Genomic DNA, 21033 nt, shown 5'->3' with positions numbered 1-21033 from the left:
TCTTCCCCTCCTCTCTCCATTTCTCTCTGTCTTTTCCAACAACAACAGCAGCAATAGCAACAATAAAAATAACAATAAGGGCAACAAAAATGGGAAAAAATGGCCTCCAGGAGCAATGGATTCATAGTGCAGGCACCGAGCCTCAGCAATAACCCTGAAGGCAAAATAAATAAATAAAGTCTTTTTGCAGAACCATTATGCTATCTCCCCAGCCCTTAACATGTTAATCTTTAAAGAAACAAGAGGTGGGGGCTAGGCACATTACCATGCGCAAGGACCCAGGTTCGAGCCCTGAACCCCAACCTGCAGAGGAAACACTTCACAAGTGGTAAAACAGAGTTATGGTGTCTCTCTCTCCCTCTCTATCTGCCAATCCCTCTCAATTTCCCTCCCAATTTCCCTCTCAATTTCTCTCCATCCTACCCAATAAAATATAAATAAAAATCAAGGGGGGAGGATAGCCACCAGGAGTAGTGAGTTTATAGTGTCAGCATCGAGCCCCAGTGATAAAACTGATGGCAATTAGGGGAGCCGGGTGGTGGCACACCAGGTTAGGAACATTTAGTATGAAGCCTAAGGACCCTGGTTCAAGCCCCCATCTACCCACCTGCAGGGGGGTCACTTCACAAGTGGTAAAGCAGGTCTGTGGGTATCTATCTTTCTGTCTTCCCCTCCCCTCTCAATTTCTCTGTCCTATCCCCCTGTCCTATACCCCTCAAAAAAAGAGTGATGTCTGGTTCTTTCTCTCCTGTCTTTCTCATTAATAAAGAAATAAAATCTTGAAAGGGAGAAATGGGACTTCATGCAGGTCACTGGACTCGGAGCTGCAGGGATGGCTGGGAGGCAGTGGTACAAGGCCGTCTTCGCAGGCTACAAGCGCAGCCTGCACAACCAGCTCAAGATGGAGGGCGTGCGTGTGCGCGCGGTGACATGGACTTCCACCTGGGCAAGAGATGCGTCTATGTGTACAAGGCCAGGAACAACACGGCGACACAAGGCGGGAAGCCTAACAAGACCAGAGTGATCTGGGGAAAGGTGATGCGAGCTCATGGCAACAGCGGGATGGTGCGAGCCAAGTTCTACAGCAACCTTCCTGCCAAGGCCATCAGGCACAGGATCCTGGTGATGCTGTGCCCATCAAGGATTTAGATTTACTGAAAAATAGATAAAATTATAGATTTGTAAAAAAAAAAAAAAGAAAGAGAAATGGGGGAGGACCTGTCCTAGCTATGTGCTCATAGCTGTTCACTCTGTACAAAGGCCAGGGGTCCCCGGGGCCTGAGGTGCCCTGGGAAGCTCTCATGCTAGGGACAAAGCTACAGACCCTAGCCTCAGCATACCCAGGCTGCAGTGACGGGCTCCCAGGGGGAGAGCCCTGGGTGGGGGAGGGGGGCCTGACTATGGGCAGCTCTGCAGGGGTCCAGGGTCTAGAGAACTTGGGTCCCCAGGATGTTTGGCTGTGACTCCCATGAGATGCGTACCTCCCACGGTTCCTTGGACCCCACGTTCCCACCCCACTGCTGGAACATAGACAGCACTGCCTGCTGTCTCCCCAAACCAATGCCCTAGCCTGCTTTGACCCACACGCCCAGGACCCAGACTAACTCTTCTGTCCCTGGCCAGCACCCTGCACCCTCTCCCTGCCTCTGCCCCTTGCATGAACACACATGCACATGGCACATGACGGACACACACACTCAGCATACAGGGAGAAAGGGCTTTTATTTCCACGCAGCAGAGTGGAAGCAGCCTGGGGGCACCCTTAGAGCCAGTCAGAGTTGAAGCTCCAGATGGGCAGCCATGCCTTTAGCCTGAATTGGGATCTTGAGCCCCAGAAAAGGGACTGCAGTCACCTGTCCCCAGGATCTACCTGCCCTGGCAAAGCCAGCTGGCTAGGGGGTGACCAGGGCCACAGCTGGGGACACAATGAGGGACTCACTGGGAAAAGGAAGTCCAGGGCCAGAGTAGGACTACAGGGACCAGCCAGAGGTCCATGAGGGTCAGAGGCCTGATGCGCCCCATGTGACAGGGGACGTGGGTCTCTCATCCGGTGGTTCACAGGGGGAGTGGGCTTCAGGTTCAGAACTGAGGATAGAGACTCGGATCTGGCCCTGCTTGACTTCATCATCCCGGGGGCTCCTGCCCCACCTGCACGCAGGCTCCCTCCCTGGACCAGCTTATGCAGCCTGAGCTGGGGACAGAGGGCTAAACAAAGACTCAGGGTGAGTGCTGGTGGCTCTAGGGCCAGGCCAGGTGGCCAGCACTCAGGGCATTGTCAGGGACTAGGCAGAGCCTGGGAGGAGGGTGACAGGCAGCCACCTCCCCCCACCCAGCAGGCCCACCTACACCTCCTGGCTACCACCGTCGTCGTCGGGGATAATAGCTGACTTTCCAGAGGCCAGCTCCACACTAGTGGGCAGGAGTGCAGGGCTAGGGTTCGAATGCCGTGGCTTCCACATGAATGGAAACACCCTGCAGATGAGAGAGAATGAGCGCTGGCCAGAGAGTGGGAGTTCTGCCTTTCCCACAAACCAGGGAAGCGCACAGAGGGGATGGTGAGGGCACAGTGAGCACAGGGTGCCAGGGGGTCAGCAGTCACAGACCCCTGACTCACCGCCTCCTGGTTTCTGGGGGCACCAGGGCGTCAGCCAGCAGGCCTCTGTACAGGTCAGACTTGAGGAACCTGGGGTAGGAGTCCTGTAAGAGACGGCTGCCTAATGTCTACTTGCTGCAGGCCTCCCACGCCTGGGCCTGGGATCCTCACACGGGGCTTGGGCTAGACTGCAAAGAGCCAGAACCCCAGTGTGCCCAAGAGGGGGGCCAGAACGATGTGACTGGGGAGCAGGGCCCGTTCATCCAGCGCTGGTCAGACAGGCACTGAGGTCCAGGGCCACACAGGGCCAAGGAGATGCCATGCTTTGAAAAGACAAGCAGGGGAGCTGGGCGATGGCGCCAGCGGATTAAGAACACATGTTGCAAAGTACAAGCACCAATGGAAGGATCCCAGTTTGAGTCCTCAGCTCCCCACCTGCAGGGGAGTTTCTTCACAAGTGGTGAATCAGGTCTCCAGGTGTTTATCTTTATTTATTTATTTATTTATTATTTTTTTAATATTTATTTTGTTGATTTATTCCCTTTTGCTGCCCTTGTTGTTTTATTGTTGTAGTTATTATTGTTGTTGTCGTTGTTGGATAGGACAGAGAGAAATGGAGAGAGGAGGGGAAGACAGAGAGGAGGAGAGAAAGATAGACACCTGCAGACCTGCTTCACCGCCTGTGAAGCGACTCCCCTGCAGGTGGGGAGCCGGGGTTCGAACCGGGATCCTTATGCCGGTCCTTGTGCTTTGCGCTACCTGCGCTTAACCTGCTGCGCTACATCCCGACTCCCTATTTATTTATTTTTAACCAGAGCACTGCTCAGCTTTGGTTTATGGGGGGGGGGGATTTAACCTGGGACATTGGAGCCTCAGGGATGAGAGTCTCTTTGCATAACCATTATGCAATCTACCCCTGTGTTTATCTTTCTCTCCCCCTTTCTGTCTTCTCCTCCTCTCTCCAATTCTCTCTGTCCTATCCAACAACAACAAAAACAATGATAAACAACAAAGGCAACAAAAGGGAAAAAAAAAAAAGCCTCCAGGAGTGTTGGATTCCTAGTGCAGGCACTGAGTTCAGAGATAACCCTGGAGGTAAAAAAAAAAAAAAAAAAAATTGGCCTGGAGCCAGAGTGGTGAAGCCTTGGTGATCATCAAATAAATAAATAAATAAATGAGGAAACAGGACTTCCGGAGGTGGAGCTACGAGCAGCAAATCGCTTTGTCTCCTCTCTCCTATCCTCTCCTCTCCCGGATCAACTAGGAATACCAAAGGAGACCACCCGGGACCGAAACAAGACAGGACTAGAATGATCACAGGAACCCAGTAAATCACCCGTGAGTACAAACACGTGTGGCTGGTGACAGAGAGGAGAGAGGAGCCTAAGGAGAGATTAAGTGACTGCTAGCAGTTCAGCAGTTTATCAGTTGAGACACCACCTCCAGTCTGCTCCACCAACTAGGGGACAGCTTAAGGGAGGAGAGGACTCCCCAGAGACTCACCAAGTGCAACTCTGAGTCTCCATTGCTACTACCCTCAGATCTGGAGCAGTGACAGGGAGGGACACCAGGGGACAGAGATCTAACCAGGAAACTCAGAAGATCTATACCTCGGTGGCATAGCTGAGGGGCTGTGAAAGTCTCTTTGCATAACCACTGGATTATCTCTGCCACACCCTGTTTTATCTCTTGGTCAGGAGTCAGTGATTAAGCTAAGAAGCCTATTGACAGTTTAAAAGCTCTCAGGCTCCCATAGCCTACAGGGAAGGAAAAAAAAAAAAAGAGGCTTTTAAACCACTGAGCTCCAACTCAGGGATTGAAACAACTGTTAACTTCCACTACTGTGAACCCTTTAATTAACTTACTTAGACACAAGTCAATCCAGGCAATAGTGATCAATAATTTGAAAATCACTGATAAAGGGAACTCATAACATAAATATAAAATGGTTAAAACAACAAGAAAAAATACTGGAGAACCGAACCAGGACAAGAGTCCAGCTAAAAGTCCTCCAGAGGGTGAAGCACAAAATAACGAGTTCAACATCCAAACATTAGCTAAGGAAATAATAACAGGAGTGAGTAAAGAATTTGAAAAAATTGTAATCAGAAATGCAGGAACAACAAATGAGAATATGGAAGAAAATACTAATTATCTCATGGTTATTAGAGAGCTTAAAGCTGAAATCACTGAGCTAAGAATGCAACTAGCTGAACAAGCTAAAACAGTATCAGAGCAGGGCAACAAAATAGATGAACTCCAGAAAACAAGAGGGCAGAGAGAATAGAATCTATGAGGCTGAAGACAGAATTAGCAAGATTGAGGATGAATTAGAGACAACTAAAAAAGTAAGAGATCTCAAAAAGAGATTAAGAGATACTGAAAACAACAACAGAGTCCTATAGGATGACTTCAAAAGAAACAATATACGCATTATTGGCTTACCAGAGGAAGAAAGAGAAGGAGAGGAAGAAAGCATTTTCCAGGCCATAATAGCTGAAAACTTCTCTAGTCTAGACAATATCAAAGACATAAAGATTCAAGAAGCCCAGAGGGTCCCAAACAGAATTAACCCAGACCTAAAGACACCAAGACATATCATACTTAGAATGGAAAGGAATAAGGATAAAGAAAGGATCCTGAAGGCTGCAAGAGAAAAAACAAAGAGTCACCTACAGAGGAAAACCCATAAGATTAGCAGCAGACTTCTCCATACAAACACTACAGGCCAGAAGAGAATGGCAAGATATCTATTGAGTGCTCAATGAGAAAGGCTTTCAGCCAAGAATACTATATCCTGCTAGACTGTCATTCAGACTAGATGGAGGCATCAAAACCTTCTCAGACAAGCAACAGTTGAAGGAATCAACTATCACCAAGCCTGCCCTGAAAGAAGTTCTGAAAGGTCTCCTATAAACAATCAGACCACCACAAATAGGACATATATCAAAACACTCTAAAACTCTACAAGAATGGCGTTAAAATATCTTCAATCTTTGATATCAATAAATGTCAATGGCCTGAATTCACCTATTAAAAGACACAGAGTAGGAAGATGGATCAAAAAACACAACCCAACAATATGCTGTCTACAGGAAATGCACCTAACTCAACAAGACAAACACAGTCTTAAAGTGAAAGGATGGAAAACTATCATACAAGCCAATGGCCCACAAAAAAGGGCAGGAGCAGCTATTCTCATATCTGACATGATAGACTTTAAAATAGATAAGATTTAAAAAGATAGAAGTGGACACTACTTAATGCTCAGAGGATCAGTCAATCAAGAGGACTTAACAATTACTAACATCTATGCACCCAATGAGAAGCCATCTAAATACATCAAACTTCTACTGAAAGAGCTACAGCAATATATTAACAGTAACACAATCATAGTAGGGGACTTCAACACCCCACTCTCTCAACTTGACAGATCATCCAGGCAGAAAATCAATAAAGACATAAGGGAGCTAAATGAAGAGATAGATAAACTAGAACTATTGGACATTTTCAAAGTCATTCATCCCAAGAAACTGGAATACACATTTTACTCAAATCCACATGGGTCATTCTCAAGGATAGACCATATGTTAGACCACAAAGACAGCATCAGCCAATTCAAGAGCATTGAAATCATCCCAAACATCTTCTCAGACCACAGTGGAATTAAACTAACACTTAACAATCAACAAAAGATTAGTAACAGTTCCAAAATGTGGAAGCTCAACAGTACACTTCTTAACAACTTCTGGGTCAAAGAGGAAATCAAGGAAGAAATCAAAATGTTTCGAGACTTCAATGAAAATGAAGACACAAGCTATCAAAATATTTGGGACACAGCTAAAGCAGTCCTAAGAGGGAAGTTCATAGCCATACAAGCACACATTAGGAAACAAGAAAAAGCACAAATAAATAGCCTGATTGCACATCTTAAAAACCTAGAAGAAGATCAACAAAGGAATCCTAAAGCAACGAGAAAGTCAGAAATCACTAAAATTAGGGCAGAAATAAATAACATTGAGAATAGGAAAACCATACAAAAGATCAACGAAAATAAATGCTGATTTTTCGAAAGAGTAAACAAAATCGACAAACCTTTAGCCAGACTCACAAAACAAAAAAGGGAGAAGACCCAAATAAATCGGATAGTAAATGAAAGAGGAGATATCACAACAGACACCGCAGAAATTCAACATATCATGCGAGGCTTCTATGAACAACTATATGCCACCAAGCTAGAGAACCTGAAAGAAATGGACGATTTCCTAGATACTTACCAACTTCCAAAACTAAGTAAAGAGTAAGTGGATAACATGAACAGGCCCATCACAGCTAATGAAATTGAAACAGTTATCAAAAATCTCCCCAAAAATAAAAGTCCTGGACCAGATGGTTTTACAAATGAATTCTACAAAACTTTCAAAGAAGAGCTAATACCTCTACTTTTAAAAGTCTTCCAGAAGATCGAAGACACTGGAATACTCCCTGCCAGCTTCTATGAAGCCAACATCACCCTGATACCAAAAGCAGACAGGGACACAACCAAAAAAGAAAACTACAGACCAATATCTCTGATGAACATAGATGCGAAAATATTGAACAAAATTCTAGCCAACCGGATACAGCAGTGTATCAAAAAGATTGCTCATCATGACCAAGTGGGGTTTATCCCAGGCATGCAAGGTTGGTTTAATATACATAAATCAATCAATGTGACCCTCCACATCAACAAAAGCAAGACCAAAAACCACATGGTCATATCAATAGATGCAGAGAAAGCCTTTGACAAAATACAACATCCCTTTATGATCAAACACTACAAAAAATGGGAATAGATGGAAAATTCCTGAAGATAGTGGAGTCTATATATAGCAAACCTACAGCCAACATCATACTCAATGGTGAAAAACTGGAAGCATTTCCACTCAGATCAGGTACTAGACAGGGCTGCCCACTATCACCATTACTATTCAACATAGTGTTGGAAGTTCTTGCCATAGCAATCAGGCAGGAGCAAGGAATTCAAGGGATACAGATTGGAAGAGAAGAAGTCAAACTCTCCTTATTTGCAGATGACATGATAGTATACATGGAAAAACCTAAGGAATCCAGCAAGAAGCTTTTGGAAATCATCAGGCAATACAGTAAGGTGCCAGGCTACAAAATTAACATTCAAAACTCAGTGGCTTTCCTCTATGCAAACACTAAGTTAGAAGAAATTGAAATGCAGAAATCAATTCCTTTTACTCTAGCAACAAAAACAATAAAATATCTAGGAGTAAACCTAACCAAAGAAGTGAAAGACTTGTATACTGAAAATTATGAGTCACTACTCAAAGAAATTGAAAAAGACACAAAGAAGTGGAAAGATATTCCATGTTCATGGGTTGGAAGAATTAACATCATCAAAATGAATATATTACCCAGAGTCATCTACAAATTTAATGCTATCCCCATCAAGATCCCAAGCACATTTTTTAGGAGAATAGAAAAAATGCTACAAATGTTTATCTGGAACCAGAAAAGACCTAGAATTGCCAAAACAATCTTGAGAAAAAAGAACAGAACCGGGGGCATCACACTCCCAGATCTCAAACTGTATTATAGGGCCATTGTCATCAAAACTGCTTGGTACTGGAACATGAACAGACACACTGACCAGTGGAATAGAATTGAGAGCCCAGAAATGAGGCCCCACACGTATGGACATCTAATCTTTGACAAAGGGGCCCAGACTATTCCATGGGGAAAGCAGAGTCTCTTCAACAAATGGTGTTGGAAACAATGGGTTGAAACATGCAGAAGAATGAAACGGAATCACTGTATTTCACCAAATACAGAAGTAAATTCCAAGTGGATCAAGGACTTGGATGTTAGACCACAAACTATCAAATACTTAGAGGAAAATATTGGCAGAATTCTTTTCCACATAAATTTTAAAGACATCTTCAATGAAACGAATCCAATTACAAAGAAGACTAAGGCAAGTATAAGCCTATGGGACTACATCAAATTAAAAAGCTTCTTCATAGCAAAAGAAACCACTACCCAAACCAAGAGACCCCTCACAGAATGGGAGAAGATCTTTACATGCCATACATCAGATAAGAGTTTAATAACCAACATATATAAAGAGCTTGCCAGACTCAACAACAAGACAACAAATAACCCCATCCAAAAATGGGGGGAGGACTTGGACAGAATATTCACCACAGAAGAGATCCAAAAGGCTGAGAAACACATGAAAAAATGCTCCAAGTCTCTGATTGTCAGAGAAATGCAAATCAAGACAACAATGAGATATCACTTCACTCCTGTGAGAATGTCATACATCAGAAAAGGTAACAGCACCAAATGCTGGAGAGGGTGTGGGGTCAAAGGAACCCTCCTGCACTGCTGGTGGGAATGTCAATTGGTCCAGCCTCTGTGGAGAACAGTCTGGAGAACTCTCAGAAGGATAGAAATGGACCTACCCTATGACCCTGCAATTCCTCTCCTGGGGATATATCCTAAGGAACCCAACACATCCATCCCAAAAGATCTGTGTACACATATGTTCTTGGCAGCACAATTTGTAATAGCCAAAACCTGGAAGCAACCCAGGTGTCCAACAACAGATGAGTGGCTGAGCAAGTTGTGGTCTATATACACAATGGAATACTACTCAGCTGTAAAAAATGGTGACTTCACCGTTTTCAGCCGATCTTGGATGGACCTTGAAAAAATCATGTAGAGTGAAGTAAGTCAGAAACAGAAGGATGAATAAATAAATAAATGAAAGAAAAGACCAGCAGGTCACTGTGAAACACTGTGGTAGACGCCCCTAGACTCTGGAGGACTTGTGCCACCAAGGCAGGGTGCCAATGGTGTAACACTGGCATGAGTACTCACTGACCACCAAGGTGGGGGTTTTCTGTGTCAAGTCAGGACATGAACCCTGTTCTGAACCCGCTACTTGTTTCCCGTTGCCCCCTCTGCACAGTGGGGCCACAGTCTGTGAGTCCTGTCCTGAGCCAGCCCAGACCCACCTTCTTCATGAGCATGTAGATATGCATCTGCGCCAGGTCCAGCACGTAGCGGTGAGGCTGCCGCAGCCCCCCCAGCGTGAGCTCCATTGTGCGGCTATCCACGTTGACCCAGCGTGCTGCGCCCGGTGCCAGGAACTGCCTGGAGGGGCCACGTGGGGGTGGGGGCAAGGGCAACCCCTCCAACCCTTCCAGCCTCTCCTCAGACTCCACTTTCAGCACCCCAGTCCCTGCCCCCCAACCCCCCACCACCACTGACTGATACACAGCATCCACCCGGTGGGACAGCTGGGCCTGGGCTCCATGACGCAGTTCCTCACAGGCTTCCCAGAAGCAGAGGTTCTCGGCTGGGGGTGTGAACACAGCTCAGCCCAGGGGAGGGGGTGCAGTTGGATGGGGATGGGTATCACCAGGCAGCAGCCTCCCTCCAGGCTCTCACCGCTGAACTCCTTCCCCAGAAATTCCAGGAAGTGGGTGCGGCCCATGGAGTCTCCCAGCAGCTCCCAGAAGCTGAAGGCCCAGCGCTCCACACGCAGCCTCGTGGGCATGGCCACACTAGGGCGTCAGGGGTCAGGGCTCCAGCTCCCACTCTTGTTTTTCGGGGGGGGGCAGGGCAGAGCAGCCCCCACACTCCAGGTCACCTGGGTGCGTTCATGATCCAGTAGGCATCATCGTCCGTGATCCAGGGGTTGCTGGGCAGGCACCCCGACATGATGGGGTCATGTGGCTTGTACTGGTCACTAAACTTCAGGTACCTGGGGTGGCGGGACAGTGAGGAAAGGATACCTGGGCGGTGTTAGCCTGAATTTAGATATGGAGGTACGCAGGGGGTTGGTTGGGGTCAGAGGCCCCACTCACGCCTCAAGGCAGATGGAAGACTTCACACGGGCCCTGCTCAGGGCTTTCCTGATGCATTCGATCTAGGACAAGGCTGTGAGGTAGGGTCTGGAGGCTGCAGCACCCCCCAGTCCCAGAGGCTGTGAAGCAAGACCTACCTCCTGTCTGTAGAAGCCTGAGTCCTTGGTCTGCAGTGGAAGAGGGGGGCTGCAGTTAGAGGCAGGTCCCAGGTAAAGAATGACCCCCCCTCAGCAGTAAGAGGCCCCCAGGAAGCCCCCCTATAACTGGGGACTGGCTTCTAGGAAGCTCTGAGGCCCCCAGTCTGGAGAGCCCTGGAATGGCCCTGTGGTTCTCTGCGAGAGTCTCATATTTTTTCCAGGTTATTTGTTAGTTTGAGAGAAAAGACTTGAGACATGTTTTGGGGTCTTGCTGAGGAAATTAACAGCATGGGGAGGGGTCGACATGGAGTAGGACCTGGGTCCAGACTTCCCCCATATCCCAGGACACCCTGTTTCTGGCACTGCTGGGGTGTGGCTGCAACCCCCCTGAACTCCTGTTCCGGGTCCCAGGACTGGGGGCTCTGAACCAGGGCTCTCGGCTGCACAGGGTTCTTGCCCATCCTGGTCTTTTCCACAGGGACCTGAGGCCAGGCCTCTCAGAGTATGGCACCGGTGGTCATGCTCTTATGCCCAGAGACCTGAAGCTGCCCAACTAGGGCAAGGACCCCATACCCACAGCTCTTACCTGCACCCAGGCCAGCAGGCATGGGTGAGAAAGACTGAAAATTAGCAGAAGTCTGAGACAAGGGGAGCTGGGGCAGGACTGGGGGGCGGAGGTACAGAGGCAGGAGGGGAGCTGGGGCATGCAGGTGAGTGGACAGAGATTCCCCAGAGGTGGAAGGGGACACAGGGGGACTTACCCTCAGCTCTCTCTTAGCACTGTGGGAACCCTGCTCTGGCCCCTGCTCCAGCACACTGGGGACCCCAGGCTGCAGAGGGGCAGGACATACCTTGAGCTGAGGTCTGAGAGGGTTGTGTCCTGTCCTCAGGGCACACACACACACACACACACACACACAGGAAGGAGAAGCAGAGGGCCTCAGGTCATGGCCCGTACTCCTGCAGCCATGTCTGGGGTGGCACGGTGCAACCTCAGGTACTGATGCCCTGCAGAGCTACACCTCCCACAACCAGATTCTGCCCTCCAGGGATGCTAGAGAGGCAGTGTGGTGGCAGGCTGCCCCCGAAGAGGGCTTACTGGGGGCCTGTTCACCAGCCAGTAGGTCTGCTCTTGCCACGTGATGACCAGCCTGTCGCCCTTCCTGCGATGCTTCGATGCCCTGCAGGGGGAGGGTCAGGGGTCAGAGTGTAGCTCAGGATGGAATGCTGGGCTACTAGGTGGGGGACTCAGGCCAGGGACTCACCGCAGCTGCTCTCTGGCCTGCGTCACCACCAGGTCCCACATGTGGCTGACCTTCCGTTGCAGCTGGCCGTAGTGCTCCTGTAGAGGAGTGAGGCCATGACCCCAGGCCCTGCCTACAGAGATGGGGAGGGCGGCGGGCAGGGCCTCACACTGGGCTCAGCCTCGGGGCTCCTACCTTCTCATGCTCCAGCAGGGCACCCTGCTTCCGGAAGCTCTTCTTGGCCAGGTAGATGGCTGCCGGGACAGGCCAGGCTGGCTGCCAGCTGCCCTAGGCCAGGAGTCCCACCCATACAGACCAGGCCCCCACACTCACCATAGTCCAGCTCAGTAGCCGGCCTCAGGGTGCTCACCCAGAAGTAAGGTGTCTGTGTGGTGCAAGGACCAGGGAGTTGGGGGGCCCAGCACCCACCCCTCCCAGGACCCCCCCACCAGGATGCTGCACCTCACCTGGAACCTGTAGGGTGTGTCATCAGGCCGCAGCTCCAGGCAGCAGGGGGAACGCAGGGGGTAGAGGTAGCCATGGCGCAGCAGGAGGGTGCCCAGGTGCAGCACCTCTGGGGGTAGAAGGCGTCACTGCACAGCACTGCCCGCCCTTCCCTGGGGAACCTGTACCCAGGAACCGCCAGGGACCAGCGCTTGGCCATCACCCTAGGGGCAGAGGGAGGGGGCAGCAGGTGTACCCCTTACCCTCCTCGGTGACACAAAACTTCTGGACCAGCCACTCCACGAGGTCAGCACCTGCCCAGAGACCGGGGTGGAAGGGAACAGGCAGACTCTGAGGAGCCCCACATCCCCTCCCTGACCTGGCTGGACAGGACCTCCTCACCCATCACCACCTCCTGGGATGCCCACCCCATGGCCACTCAGTGGCCTTGTTCAACTCCCACCCACCACCAATGCTGGAACCCCAGTCCCAGGAACCTTTCTCCCTGGAGCCCCTCCCGGGAGCCCTCACCTGTCACCATGTGGGGGATGACAGTGACAAGCAGGCGCTGGCTCCGCATCTTCACGCCCCGGTCAGGGTCCTGCATGCTCACCACCACCCGCTCCATCTGGGTGGGGGGAGGCGGCTGTGTGCTCACCACCACCACCACCTACTCCATGGGCGGGGGGACCTGTGTGCTCACCACTACCCACTCCTTCAGAGAGAGGTCCCACTTCCTCAGGACCCCTGCCCCACGTCATGGGGGGGAGATGGGGTCCTGCAGCGCCGGAGATCACTCACTCCACATGAGGAGGACCCCCCTTCCTGGTCCCTTGTTCCCCTGATCCTTGGATCAGAGTACAGATTAGAGCACTAGGATTAGCGCTCTGATCTGGGTTTGCGAACAACTGAGGAGAGGGTGCGGGGTGAGAACCCCCAGCCCTATTCCCCCTAGGCTGCCCCCTCCCACACAAGCCCATCACCCCCACCCATGTCCACCTGCATCCATGCTGGGGTCACATTATCAGGTCTGACCTGTCTCCTGCCCCACCCCACACCCACCTGGGTGCTGGGTTCCTGGGCACGGTGACCTTTAGCATCCTATCCCCCAACCCCCATCAGCCCAGATTCTGAGACCTGAGGCACAGTGACCACAGAACCTTGTTCAGACATGACATCTGCATGGCGGAGGACACTGCAGCCATGGGAGAGTCCCGGGTCTGAGAGGTGAGGTCCAGGCTGATTCTAGGCTCCAGGATCCAAGAGGAGCTGGCTTTGAATTCTGTGTCTGAGCCCCACTCACTCCCGCCCACAATAACCCAGAGGTCCAGTTCCACAGCCTGTGTGTGTGTTGGGGGTGGGGTGCAGACTGAGGGGTGGGGCTGGGCTGAGGGTGGACAGGGCGGGAGAGGCAGTGCCAGCTGAACTAGGGCCCTGGAGGTTCAGGGAGGAGGCTCAGTGAAGGTCTCAGAAGAGGGTGGGCTGGAGGTTACAGTTTGTGGTGTCCTGTAGCCTTTCCCTTGGGCTCACTGGAGGGGCTGTGGGGGAGGGGTTGTGATGCTCTAGGAATGTGTTCCTGTAATTGGGGACACCACTAGGGCTCTGCCAGATGTGCCTGCTATGTGGGTTGGACAGGGGTCCTGGGGGGGTATCCTGGGAGGTTGGGTGGGGCTAGAATGGTACAGGTGACTATTTCCAGGCCCCAGACTGTGGAGGATAGGGCAGCTCCTAACCCTAAGAATCACCACCAAATAGGGTGCCAGTCTGGACTTTTACATGCCCCCTTTGCACTGCTAAGAGGTACAGACAACAGCTGGGAAATAGCTCACCTGGACAGTGTGCTGCTTTGCCATCTGTACCACCCAGGTTTGAACTCAACCCCCACAGCACAGGAGGAAGTTTTGATGCTACGGTCTTTCTCTCTCTCTCCCTCCTCACTCACTATCTCTCCCTTCCCTCTCAACTTCTCCCTGTCTCTGTCTACAAATAAATAAACATTAAAATTTTTAAATGAGGGAGTTGGGCAGTAGCTCAGCAGGTTAAGTGCAGGTGGTGCGAAGCTCAAGGACTAGTGTAAGGATCCCGGTTCGAGCCCCTGGCCCTCCACCTGCAGGGGAGTCACTTCACAAGTGAAGCAGGTCTGCAGGTGTCTGTCTTTCTCTCACCCTCTCTGTCTTCCCCTCCTCTCTCCATTTTTCTCTGTCCTATCTAACAACAGTGACATCAGCAACAACAACAATAATAACTACAGCAATAAAATAAGGACAACAGAAGACAATAAATAAATATTAAAAAATAAAAGTAAATAAATAAAATTAAAAAATTAAATGATTGAATAGGGAGGAGACTGGGGAGATGGCATATGGTTATGCAAAAATATCATTAAACTGGAGGCACCAAATGTTCCAGGTTCAATCTGCAGCACCACCATGAACCAGAGATGAGCACTTCTCTGGAGAAGAAAGGAAAGAAAAAAAGAGAGAGACTGCTGTGGGCACAGTCCTTCTCTTCCCTGTCGGAGCTGGCATGCAGCCATTCAATTCCAGGTGCCCATCTGACTCTGTTCCCACTGCTGGCCAAGCCAGGTCAGGAGCGACTGGGGGAGGAGCAAAAGGAGGAGGCAGGGTTCCAGGCTGTCCTCAGCTCCCATGGAGGCTGGAGGCCACCTGCCTCCAGAGCTGTACCCAACCTAGGACGTGGGGCTTCCATCACCCCCCTTTGCCAACCCCTTATAGACTCTGGAAGACATTGGGTCCCAGCTCTGGGTTCCTGCCCTGGGATGACTTGGGTACCTCCATGGGGACGGCTCCCACCCGCCGCCACTGTGTTCCCCCAAGGGTGGCCTCCTGCTCACACTTTGCAAGGCTGGGTCTGATTTCTGGGTGTCCTCAGAAAGGGGGGGGACCTCTGAGAAAGGAGTGACACACTGCGTGCGTGCAACCAGCCTGGGATTCGCGGGCCTGGGGAGGGGCTTGCCAGCAAGGTGCAGCTGCGCCGCCTGCGCTAACGAGAGGCTGGGGACCCGGCGCACCTGCTCCCCTCTGCCCCCTGGCCCCCTGGGGAGCGGAGGGCTGGGCCGCGTGCACCCTAGCACCCTGGAACTCCCTGAGACCCCAGCCCCCAGGGGCGGCGGGGCGAGCCGAGTGCGTCCTGTGCGCGCGGGTCGGCGCCACGCGCGTCTCTGCGGGCTGCGCGGGGTCCGGGCGCGGCTGGGGGCGCGCGGCGCGGGCGCGGCGCTGGTCGCGGGGGGCGCTCCCGGCCGGGATGAGCTCACCGCAGTCGCGCCGGGGCTGAGTGCGAGCGGGCGGGCGGCTCCCGGGCGGCGGGGCCATCATGCTGGGCCTGGACGCGTGCGAGCTGGGGGCGCAGCTGCTGGAGCTTCTCCGGCTGGCGCTGTGCGCCCGAGGTGAGGCCAGGCGCGGGGGGGGGGGGGGGTGGGGGTGTGGGGGGGCTTGGGGACCGCCGGGCGGGGTCGCCCCTCCCCCACGGAAACTTTGGGGGCGCGCTGGGGGACCTTGTGGCGCGGTCCTGGAGGGCTCTGGCGGGGGTGGAGGGTTTGGTGCAGTCGCCAGCCTCTGGGAAGAGGAGCTAAGAGGGGGCGGGTCTGTGTGTGAGGCCTGGGGGCAAGGGGTCACTCTCTTGAGCTCCCTCACCTGGGTGGGGCTGGGCTTCTCAGGACATGGTGGACCCCAGGGAGACTGGAGTGCTGGAACAGAGACCCAGCCCAGGCCTCCTGGGAAGGAACTCAGAGGCCCCTGCTCCAGGAACCTGGTTAGGGGCGCTGGGAGACAGTCAGAGGTGCCTAAGCCCAGCAGTCAGGAGAGACCAAGCACCCCAGGATCCCTAAGAGAGTCCAGCTCTATAGAAGATGGTGGGTAACTGGCCAGCTCCAGGAGCATCATGAGGTCATGGCAACAGGGAAAGAGGGGGTGCCCCTCTTTTCCTGGAAAGACTCAGAGGTCACCCCTGTCTAGTGGTGATCCCCCAGCCCTTATGGCTGTCACCTGCTTGGGTCTGAGTCAGGGAGGCAGCTGGCATCTCCCAGGTACCGGTGTGTGTCCTCCCAGCCCACCTCTGAGTGGGGGGCAGCTGGCCAGCGTGGCTCTCAGGCACCTCCTCCCCCAGTCCTCCTGACCGACAAGGAGGGGGAGCAGCTGCCTGCGGATGAGCCGCTGGATGAGGCCTTGCCTGAGTACCGGGCCCCGGCCAAGAGGAGCCTGCTGCAGATCCAGCAGCTGGACACGGAAGATGAAAGCCTGGCCTCCTACAAGCGGGCCCTGCTGGGGTCCCCACCACTCACCACGGGTATGAGGGTATGAGCGGCCCTGGGCTGGCGGAGGGGCAGGCCAGCATGGGGCACCATGAAAACGCCCAGTCTTTCCCCAGACCCTGGCCTGCCCCATGTGCAGGTGACCCGACTGACTCTGCTCTCGGACCAGGCCCCAGAGTCTGTCACCATGGACCTCACAGGTAACATCTGTGGGCAGGGTGGGAGTCAAGAAGAGCCCACACCCATGCAGACCCTCCCTCGTGCCCAGCGCTTAGCCTCACTGCGGCTTCTTCACCAGGAGGGCTGGCAGCCTTGAGGACCCGAGTATTTGTGCTGAAGGAGGGTGTGGACTTCAGGGTGAAGATCACCTTCAAGGTGAGGCAGCCTGGACCCCCCAGCCCAGGCCCTGCCCCAAGGACCCTAACCCCTCCATTCTGCAGGTCCACAGGGAGATTGTCTGCGGGCTCAAGTGCGTGCACTGCGTCTTCCGCCGGGGCTTGCGTGGTGAGGGCCCTCAGTCTGGGGGGTGGGGGGCAGGGGCACGACCTCCCTGACCTTTGCCCTCCCCCAGTGGACAGGGCTGTGTGCATGCTGGGCAGCTATGGCCCAAGTGCCCAGGAGTACGAGTTCGTGGCCGAGGTGGAGGAGGCTCCGCGGGGTGTGCTGGCTCGGGGAGTCTATGTGGTCAGGTCCCAGCTCAACGATGACGACAGAAACGTCCACCTGTCCTGGGAGTGGTGCCTCCACATCTGCCAGGACTGGACCGGCTGAGCACCCACTTGCCTCCCCTGGGGTCCTGCCCACCCCTGCCCTGCGTAGCCCCAGCCCCCATCTGAGACAGTCCCTTCCCACCCCAGCCACCTCCCCGGCCTGGCGCTGTGCCCGGTCCTGCTATTAAACATGCACTGTGTCGGTGGCTGTGTCTCTGTCTACCTGCCTCCCATGGGCCAGAGCCTTATCACCTGCAGCTGGGCCCTGCGCCACGTGGCGGCTGCTGCTTGGTTCCCGGCCCCCTTATCTGCCCCCCACCCCACGGACCCGGCACTGCCATGGACGGCCAGCTGTTGCCTGTGCTGCTGCTGCTGCTGCTCGGGGCCTCGAGCCCATGGGGGCAAGGGTTGGGGCCTGGGGGGTCCTCAGAGGAGCCCCCTGAGGAGGCTGTGCCCGAGGAGGATGGGATCCTGGTGCTGACCCAGCACACCCTGGGTCCAGCCCTGCAGGAGCACCCAGCCCTGCTGGTGGAGTTCTGTGAGTGGTGTTGGCCCTTGGCCGTGGGGTGCCCATGGGTACTGGCCGCTACACTCCTGGCCTGGGGTCCAGCTTGAGGGTGGGTGCAAGGCACTGCAGATACTTGTTGTTCCTGTGAGATCAGAGCAGCGCTTGGCTCTGGCACCCCTCAGTGCGGGGACCCTGGGCCCACGCATACAAATTCTGTGCTTGGGCACCAAGTGGCTCCTGGTCCCCAGCAAAGACTACCCAGGGCTGGGCACTTCTGAGCCCCCTGGGCTTCTCTGTGGCTTTTCTGTGACCCTCGGCCCACGTGGAGTTTTTAGGGCAGACAGGCCTGACATACAGGCGGGGAGTGGATGGGACACGCTGGCTCCTGGCCAGACTGACCCTGGCAGCTGTGGGAGGGGGCCAGGGCCTGGGCAAGGGCACTCACAGCCCTGTTCCCCAGACGCCCCATGGTGTGGGCACTGCAAGGCACTGGCTCCAGAGTACGGCAAGGCGGCAGCCCTGCTGGCAGCGGAGACAGTCCAGGTCAGGCTGGCCAAGGTGGACGGGCCCTCAGAGCCAGAGCTGACCGAGGAGTTCTCCGTAACCAGCTACCCCACACTCAAGTTCTTCCGAGGCGGGAACCGCACACACCCAGAGGAGTATACAGGTTTGGGGGCTGAGGGGGTGGGCGCAGGGGCTGTGTGGGCAGAGCTGGCAGTCGCCACCCAGGCTGAAGGGTTTCTCCACAGGCCCCCGGGAGGCAGAAGGCATCGCAGAGTGGCTCCGGCGGCGGGTGGGGCCCAGTGCTACCCGGCTGGAGGACGAGGAGGGGGTCCAGGCACTGATGGATGCCCGGGAGGTGGTGGTGGTAGGCTTCTTCCAGGTGAGCCGAGCCAAGTAGAGCCCTAGGTGTGAGGCTTGGGGTGCAGGGCCAAGGGGCAAGGGCAGGGGAGGCTGGGGCCAGGCTTGGCAGCAAGGACCCAGTTGGGTGCCAGCTGGAGCATGGGACTGGGTCCCCAGGACCTGCAGGATGAGGACGTGGCCACCTTCCTGGCCTTGGCCCAGGATGCCCTGGACATGACCTTTGGCCTCACTGATCGGCCACAGCTCTTTCGGAAGTTTGGCCTCACCCAGGACACAGTGGTCCTATTCAAGAAGGTGGGTCAGGATGGCACAAGGGCCAAGGGGCTGGGGGTTAGCGCCAGCCTCAGCTGACCCCAGTGGCAATGTCCAGTTTGATGAGGGCCGGGCAGACTTCCCAGTGGATGTGGAACTGGGCCTGGACCAAGGAGACTTGTCCCGCTTCCTGGTGACACACAGCATGCACCTAGTCACCGAGTTCAACAGCCAGGTGGGTGGGGTGGGGGTGGGCAGGGCAGAACAGAGGGAGGCAGGGGTGCCCAAGAGCTGCCCCCTGAGTTCCATCCCCCATGTAGACATCTCCCAAGATCTTTGGGGCCAGGATCCTCAACCACCTGCTGCTTTTCATCAACCAGACGCTGGCTGAGCACCAGGAGTTGCTGGCCGGCTTCGGGGAGGCAGCTCCCCCATTCCGGGGGCAGGTACTGGTGGGTGTGTGGGGGGCAGGCTGCAGGGGGGGTGGTGGCCAGCTCTGACACCTGCCACAGGTGCTGTTTGTGGTGGTGGATGTGGATGCTGACAATGACCACGTGCTGCGGTACTTTGGGATGCGGGCAGAGGAGGCCCCCACTCTGCGCCTGGTCAATGTGGAGACTACCAAGAAGTATGCACCTACAGACAGGAGTCCGATCACCGCAGCCTCTGTGGCTGCCTTCTGCCACGCCGTCCTCGGAGGCGAGGTCCAGGTCTGCAGCCGCTCACCCCCAGGGGGCAGGGTCGGGGCATGGCCTCAGAAGGGAGGAACACCCCATGGAAGTGCCTGCCTGCACCCCACAGCCCTATCGCCTGAGTCAGGACCTCCCTCCCGACTGGGACCAACGGCCTGTCAAGACTCTGGTGGGCAAGAACTTTGAGCAGGTGGCTTTTGACGAGAGCAAGAATGTGTTCGTCAAGTTCTGTGAGTGCCGGGGTGCGGCAAGCAGGTGGGGCTGGTGGGAAGCTGCAGTCTTGCTGACACCCACTTCCAGACGCCCCCTGGTGCTCACACTGCAAGGAGATGGCCCCAGCTTGGGAGGCGCTGGCTGAAAAGTACAAGGATCAGGAGGACATCGTCATCGCAGAACTGGATGCCACAGCCAATGAGCTAGAGGCCTTCCCTGTGCATGGCTTCCCTACGCTTAAGTACTTCCCAGCGGGCCCAGGGCGAAAGGTGAGGGTGAAGCGGAGAGCCCTAGCGCCTGCCTCTGTGGACACGGGGCTCTCAGTGCTTGCCTTGGAGTCAGCTGGGGCATGAATGACCAGGCGGGTTGCAGGTGGGGCCTTGGACGGATGGGGTGGAGCCACAAAGGGCCCAGAATGGCTGGGGTGGGTCATGGGAGTGACCCAGGATGGCTGGGGGGCTGGAGTGATGGGGGGACAGGGTTGGGAGGTATGCTGCATGGGATGTCACTTCATGGGCTTGGTGAGAGCTGGAGTGTTTCTGGGCCGTGCTGCAGATTGGGCATGGCTACCAAGTTAAGTTACGGCCCAAAGTGTGCATGGTCCTGAGATGGAGTGTGGGCAGGATGGAGGGCGTCCTGGTGGTGTGGTCTTCAGGGTTGGAGGGCGTGGCCTCAGCATGCCTTAGGGCTGGAAAGGCTTTGCCCTGCCTTGGAGGGGTATGGTAGGGTGGGTGTGCAGTGCACTCCAGTCGCCCCTATCTCTCTGCAGGTGATTGAGTACAAGAGTGCCAGGGACCTGGAGACTTTCTCCAAGTTCCTGGACAATGGGGGTCAGTTGCCCACAGAGGCCGATGAGGAACCTACTGCCCCAATGCCGGTTTGTGCCCCCAGCTCCAGGCTTCTCACAAGCCCTTTAGAGGGTGGGAGAGGGTATGGGGGTGGGGAGGAGAGGACCAGCAGCTTCCAGCTGGGCCTGTGACCCTTTCCAGGAACCCCCAGCCAATGCCACCACGGAGCCCAAGGAGGAGCTGTAACCCTCGAGTGCCCTACTGCGGTGGGCCTGAATAAAGAGCCTGGGTCCTGAACTGTGTGTGGTTCTTGACTATGACTGGCCCTGGTGGCTTTGGCCATATCCTCCCTGTCCCTTAAAGGTTCCTTGACTTGGGTGTGGGGACCCACATAGCAAAGAGGGGGCCAGTGCCACCTGCCTTGGTGTCTGGCCC

The 21033-nt window shown here is 54.4% G+C and overlaps 3 protein-coding genes and 1 pseudogene across 5 annotated transcripts; 3 read left to right on the top strand and 1 right to left on the bottom strand.

Moving 5' to 3' along the window:
• Nucleotides 1-832: 832 nt before the first annotated feature.
• LOC103117852 (large ribosomal subunit protein eL33-like) lies at nucleotides 833-1149 on the top strand (annotated as a pseudogene).
• An 859-nt stretch (nucleotides 1150-2008) lies between these two features.
• RGS11 (regulator of G protein signaling 11) lies at nucleotides 2009-12984 on the bottom strand. 2 transcript variants are annotated; one of them, XM_016190444.2, is made up of 17 exons: nucleotides 12833-12984; nucleotides 12565-12615; nucleotides 12325-12431; nucleotides 12191-12242; nucleotides 12053-12111; nucleotides 11879-11955; nucleotides 11713-11794; nucleotides 11375-11443; nucleotides 10614-10643; nucleotides 10477-10538; nucleotides 10260-10373; nucleotides 10058-10173; nucleotides 9878-9965; nucleotides 9622-9760; nucleotides 2615-2697; nucleotides 2343-2472; nucleotides 2009-2205 (listed from the first exon to the last, which is right to left on the bottom strand). In XM_016190444.2, the coding sequence occupies exons 1-16, from the start codon at nucleotides 12927-12929 to the stop codon at nucleotides 2343-2345; spliced, it is 1356 nt and encodes a 451-aa protein (XP_016045930.1). In that variant the 5' UTR covers nucleotides 12930-12984; the 3' UTR covers nucleotides 2009-2205. The 2 variants fall into 2 exon arrangements, with proteins under 2 accessions (XP_016045930.1, XP_060028681.1); XM_060172698.1 differs by lacking the exons at nucleotides 12053-12111; nucleotides 12565-12615; nucleotides 12833-12984 and having other exon boundaries at nucleotides 2009-2472; nucleotides 12325-12340.
• Nucleotides 12985-15539: 2555 nt separating this feature from the next.
• ARHGDIG (Rho GDP dissociation inhibitor gamma) lies at nucleotides 15540-17487 on the top strand. 2 transcript variants are annotated; one of them, XM_060172708.1, is made up of 6 exons: nucleotides 15540-15707; nucleotides 16427-16606; nucleotides 16688-16771; nucleotides 16870-16946; nucleotides 17012-17040; nucleotides 17143-17487. In XM_060172708.1, the coding sequence occupies exons 1-6, from the start codon at nucleotides 15635-15637 to the stop codon at nucleotides 17276-17278; spliced, it is 579 nt and encodes a 192-aa protein (XP_060028691.1). In that variant the 5' UTR covers nucleotides 15540-15634; the 3' UTR covers nucleotides 17279-17487. The 2 variants fall into 2 exon arrangements, with proteins under 2 accessions (XP_060028691.1, XP_060028690.1); XM_060172707.1 differs by having other exon boundaries at nucleotides 15547-15707; nucleotides 17012-17075.
• A 129-nt stretch (nucleotides 17488-17616) lies between these two features.
• On the top strand, nucleotides 17617-20895 carry PDIA2 (protein disulfide isomerase family A member 2). The gene is made up of 11 exons (XM_007527971.3): nucleotides 17617-17819; nucleotides 18250-18456; nucleotides 18539-18672; nucleotides 18810-18947; nucleotides 19024-19140; nucleotides 19226-19351; nucleotides 19418-19615; nucleotides 19707-19827; nucleotides 19898-20079; nucleotides 20580-20687; nucleotides 20800-20895. Exons 1-11 carry the CDS (start codon nucleotides 17621-17623, stop codon nucleotides 20842-20844), a joined length of 1575 nt encoding a protein of 524 aa, XP_007528033.1. The 5' UTR covers nucleotides 17617-17620; the 3' UTR covers nucleotides 20845-20895.
• Nucleotides 20896-21033: the final 138 nt, after the last annotated feature.

This window comes from Erinaceus europaeus, chromosome 15, assembly GCF_950295315.1.
Source record: "Erinaceus europaeus chromosome 15, mEriEur2.1, whole genome shotgun sequence".
In the NCBI taxonomy this organism is placed as follows: Eukaryota; Metazoa; Chordata; class Mammalia; order Eulipotyphla; family Erinaceidae; genus Erinaceus; species Erinaceus europaeus.
Note: the sequence above shows the minus strand (reverse complement) of the source record. Positions and strands in the feature narration are given on the sequence as shown.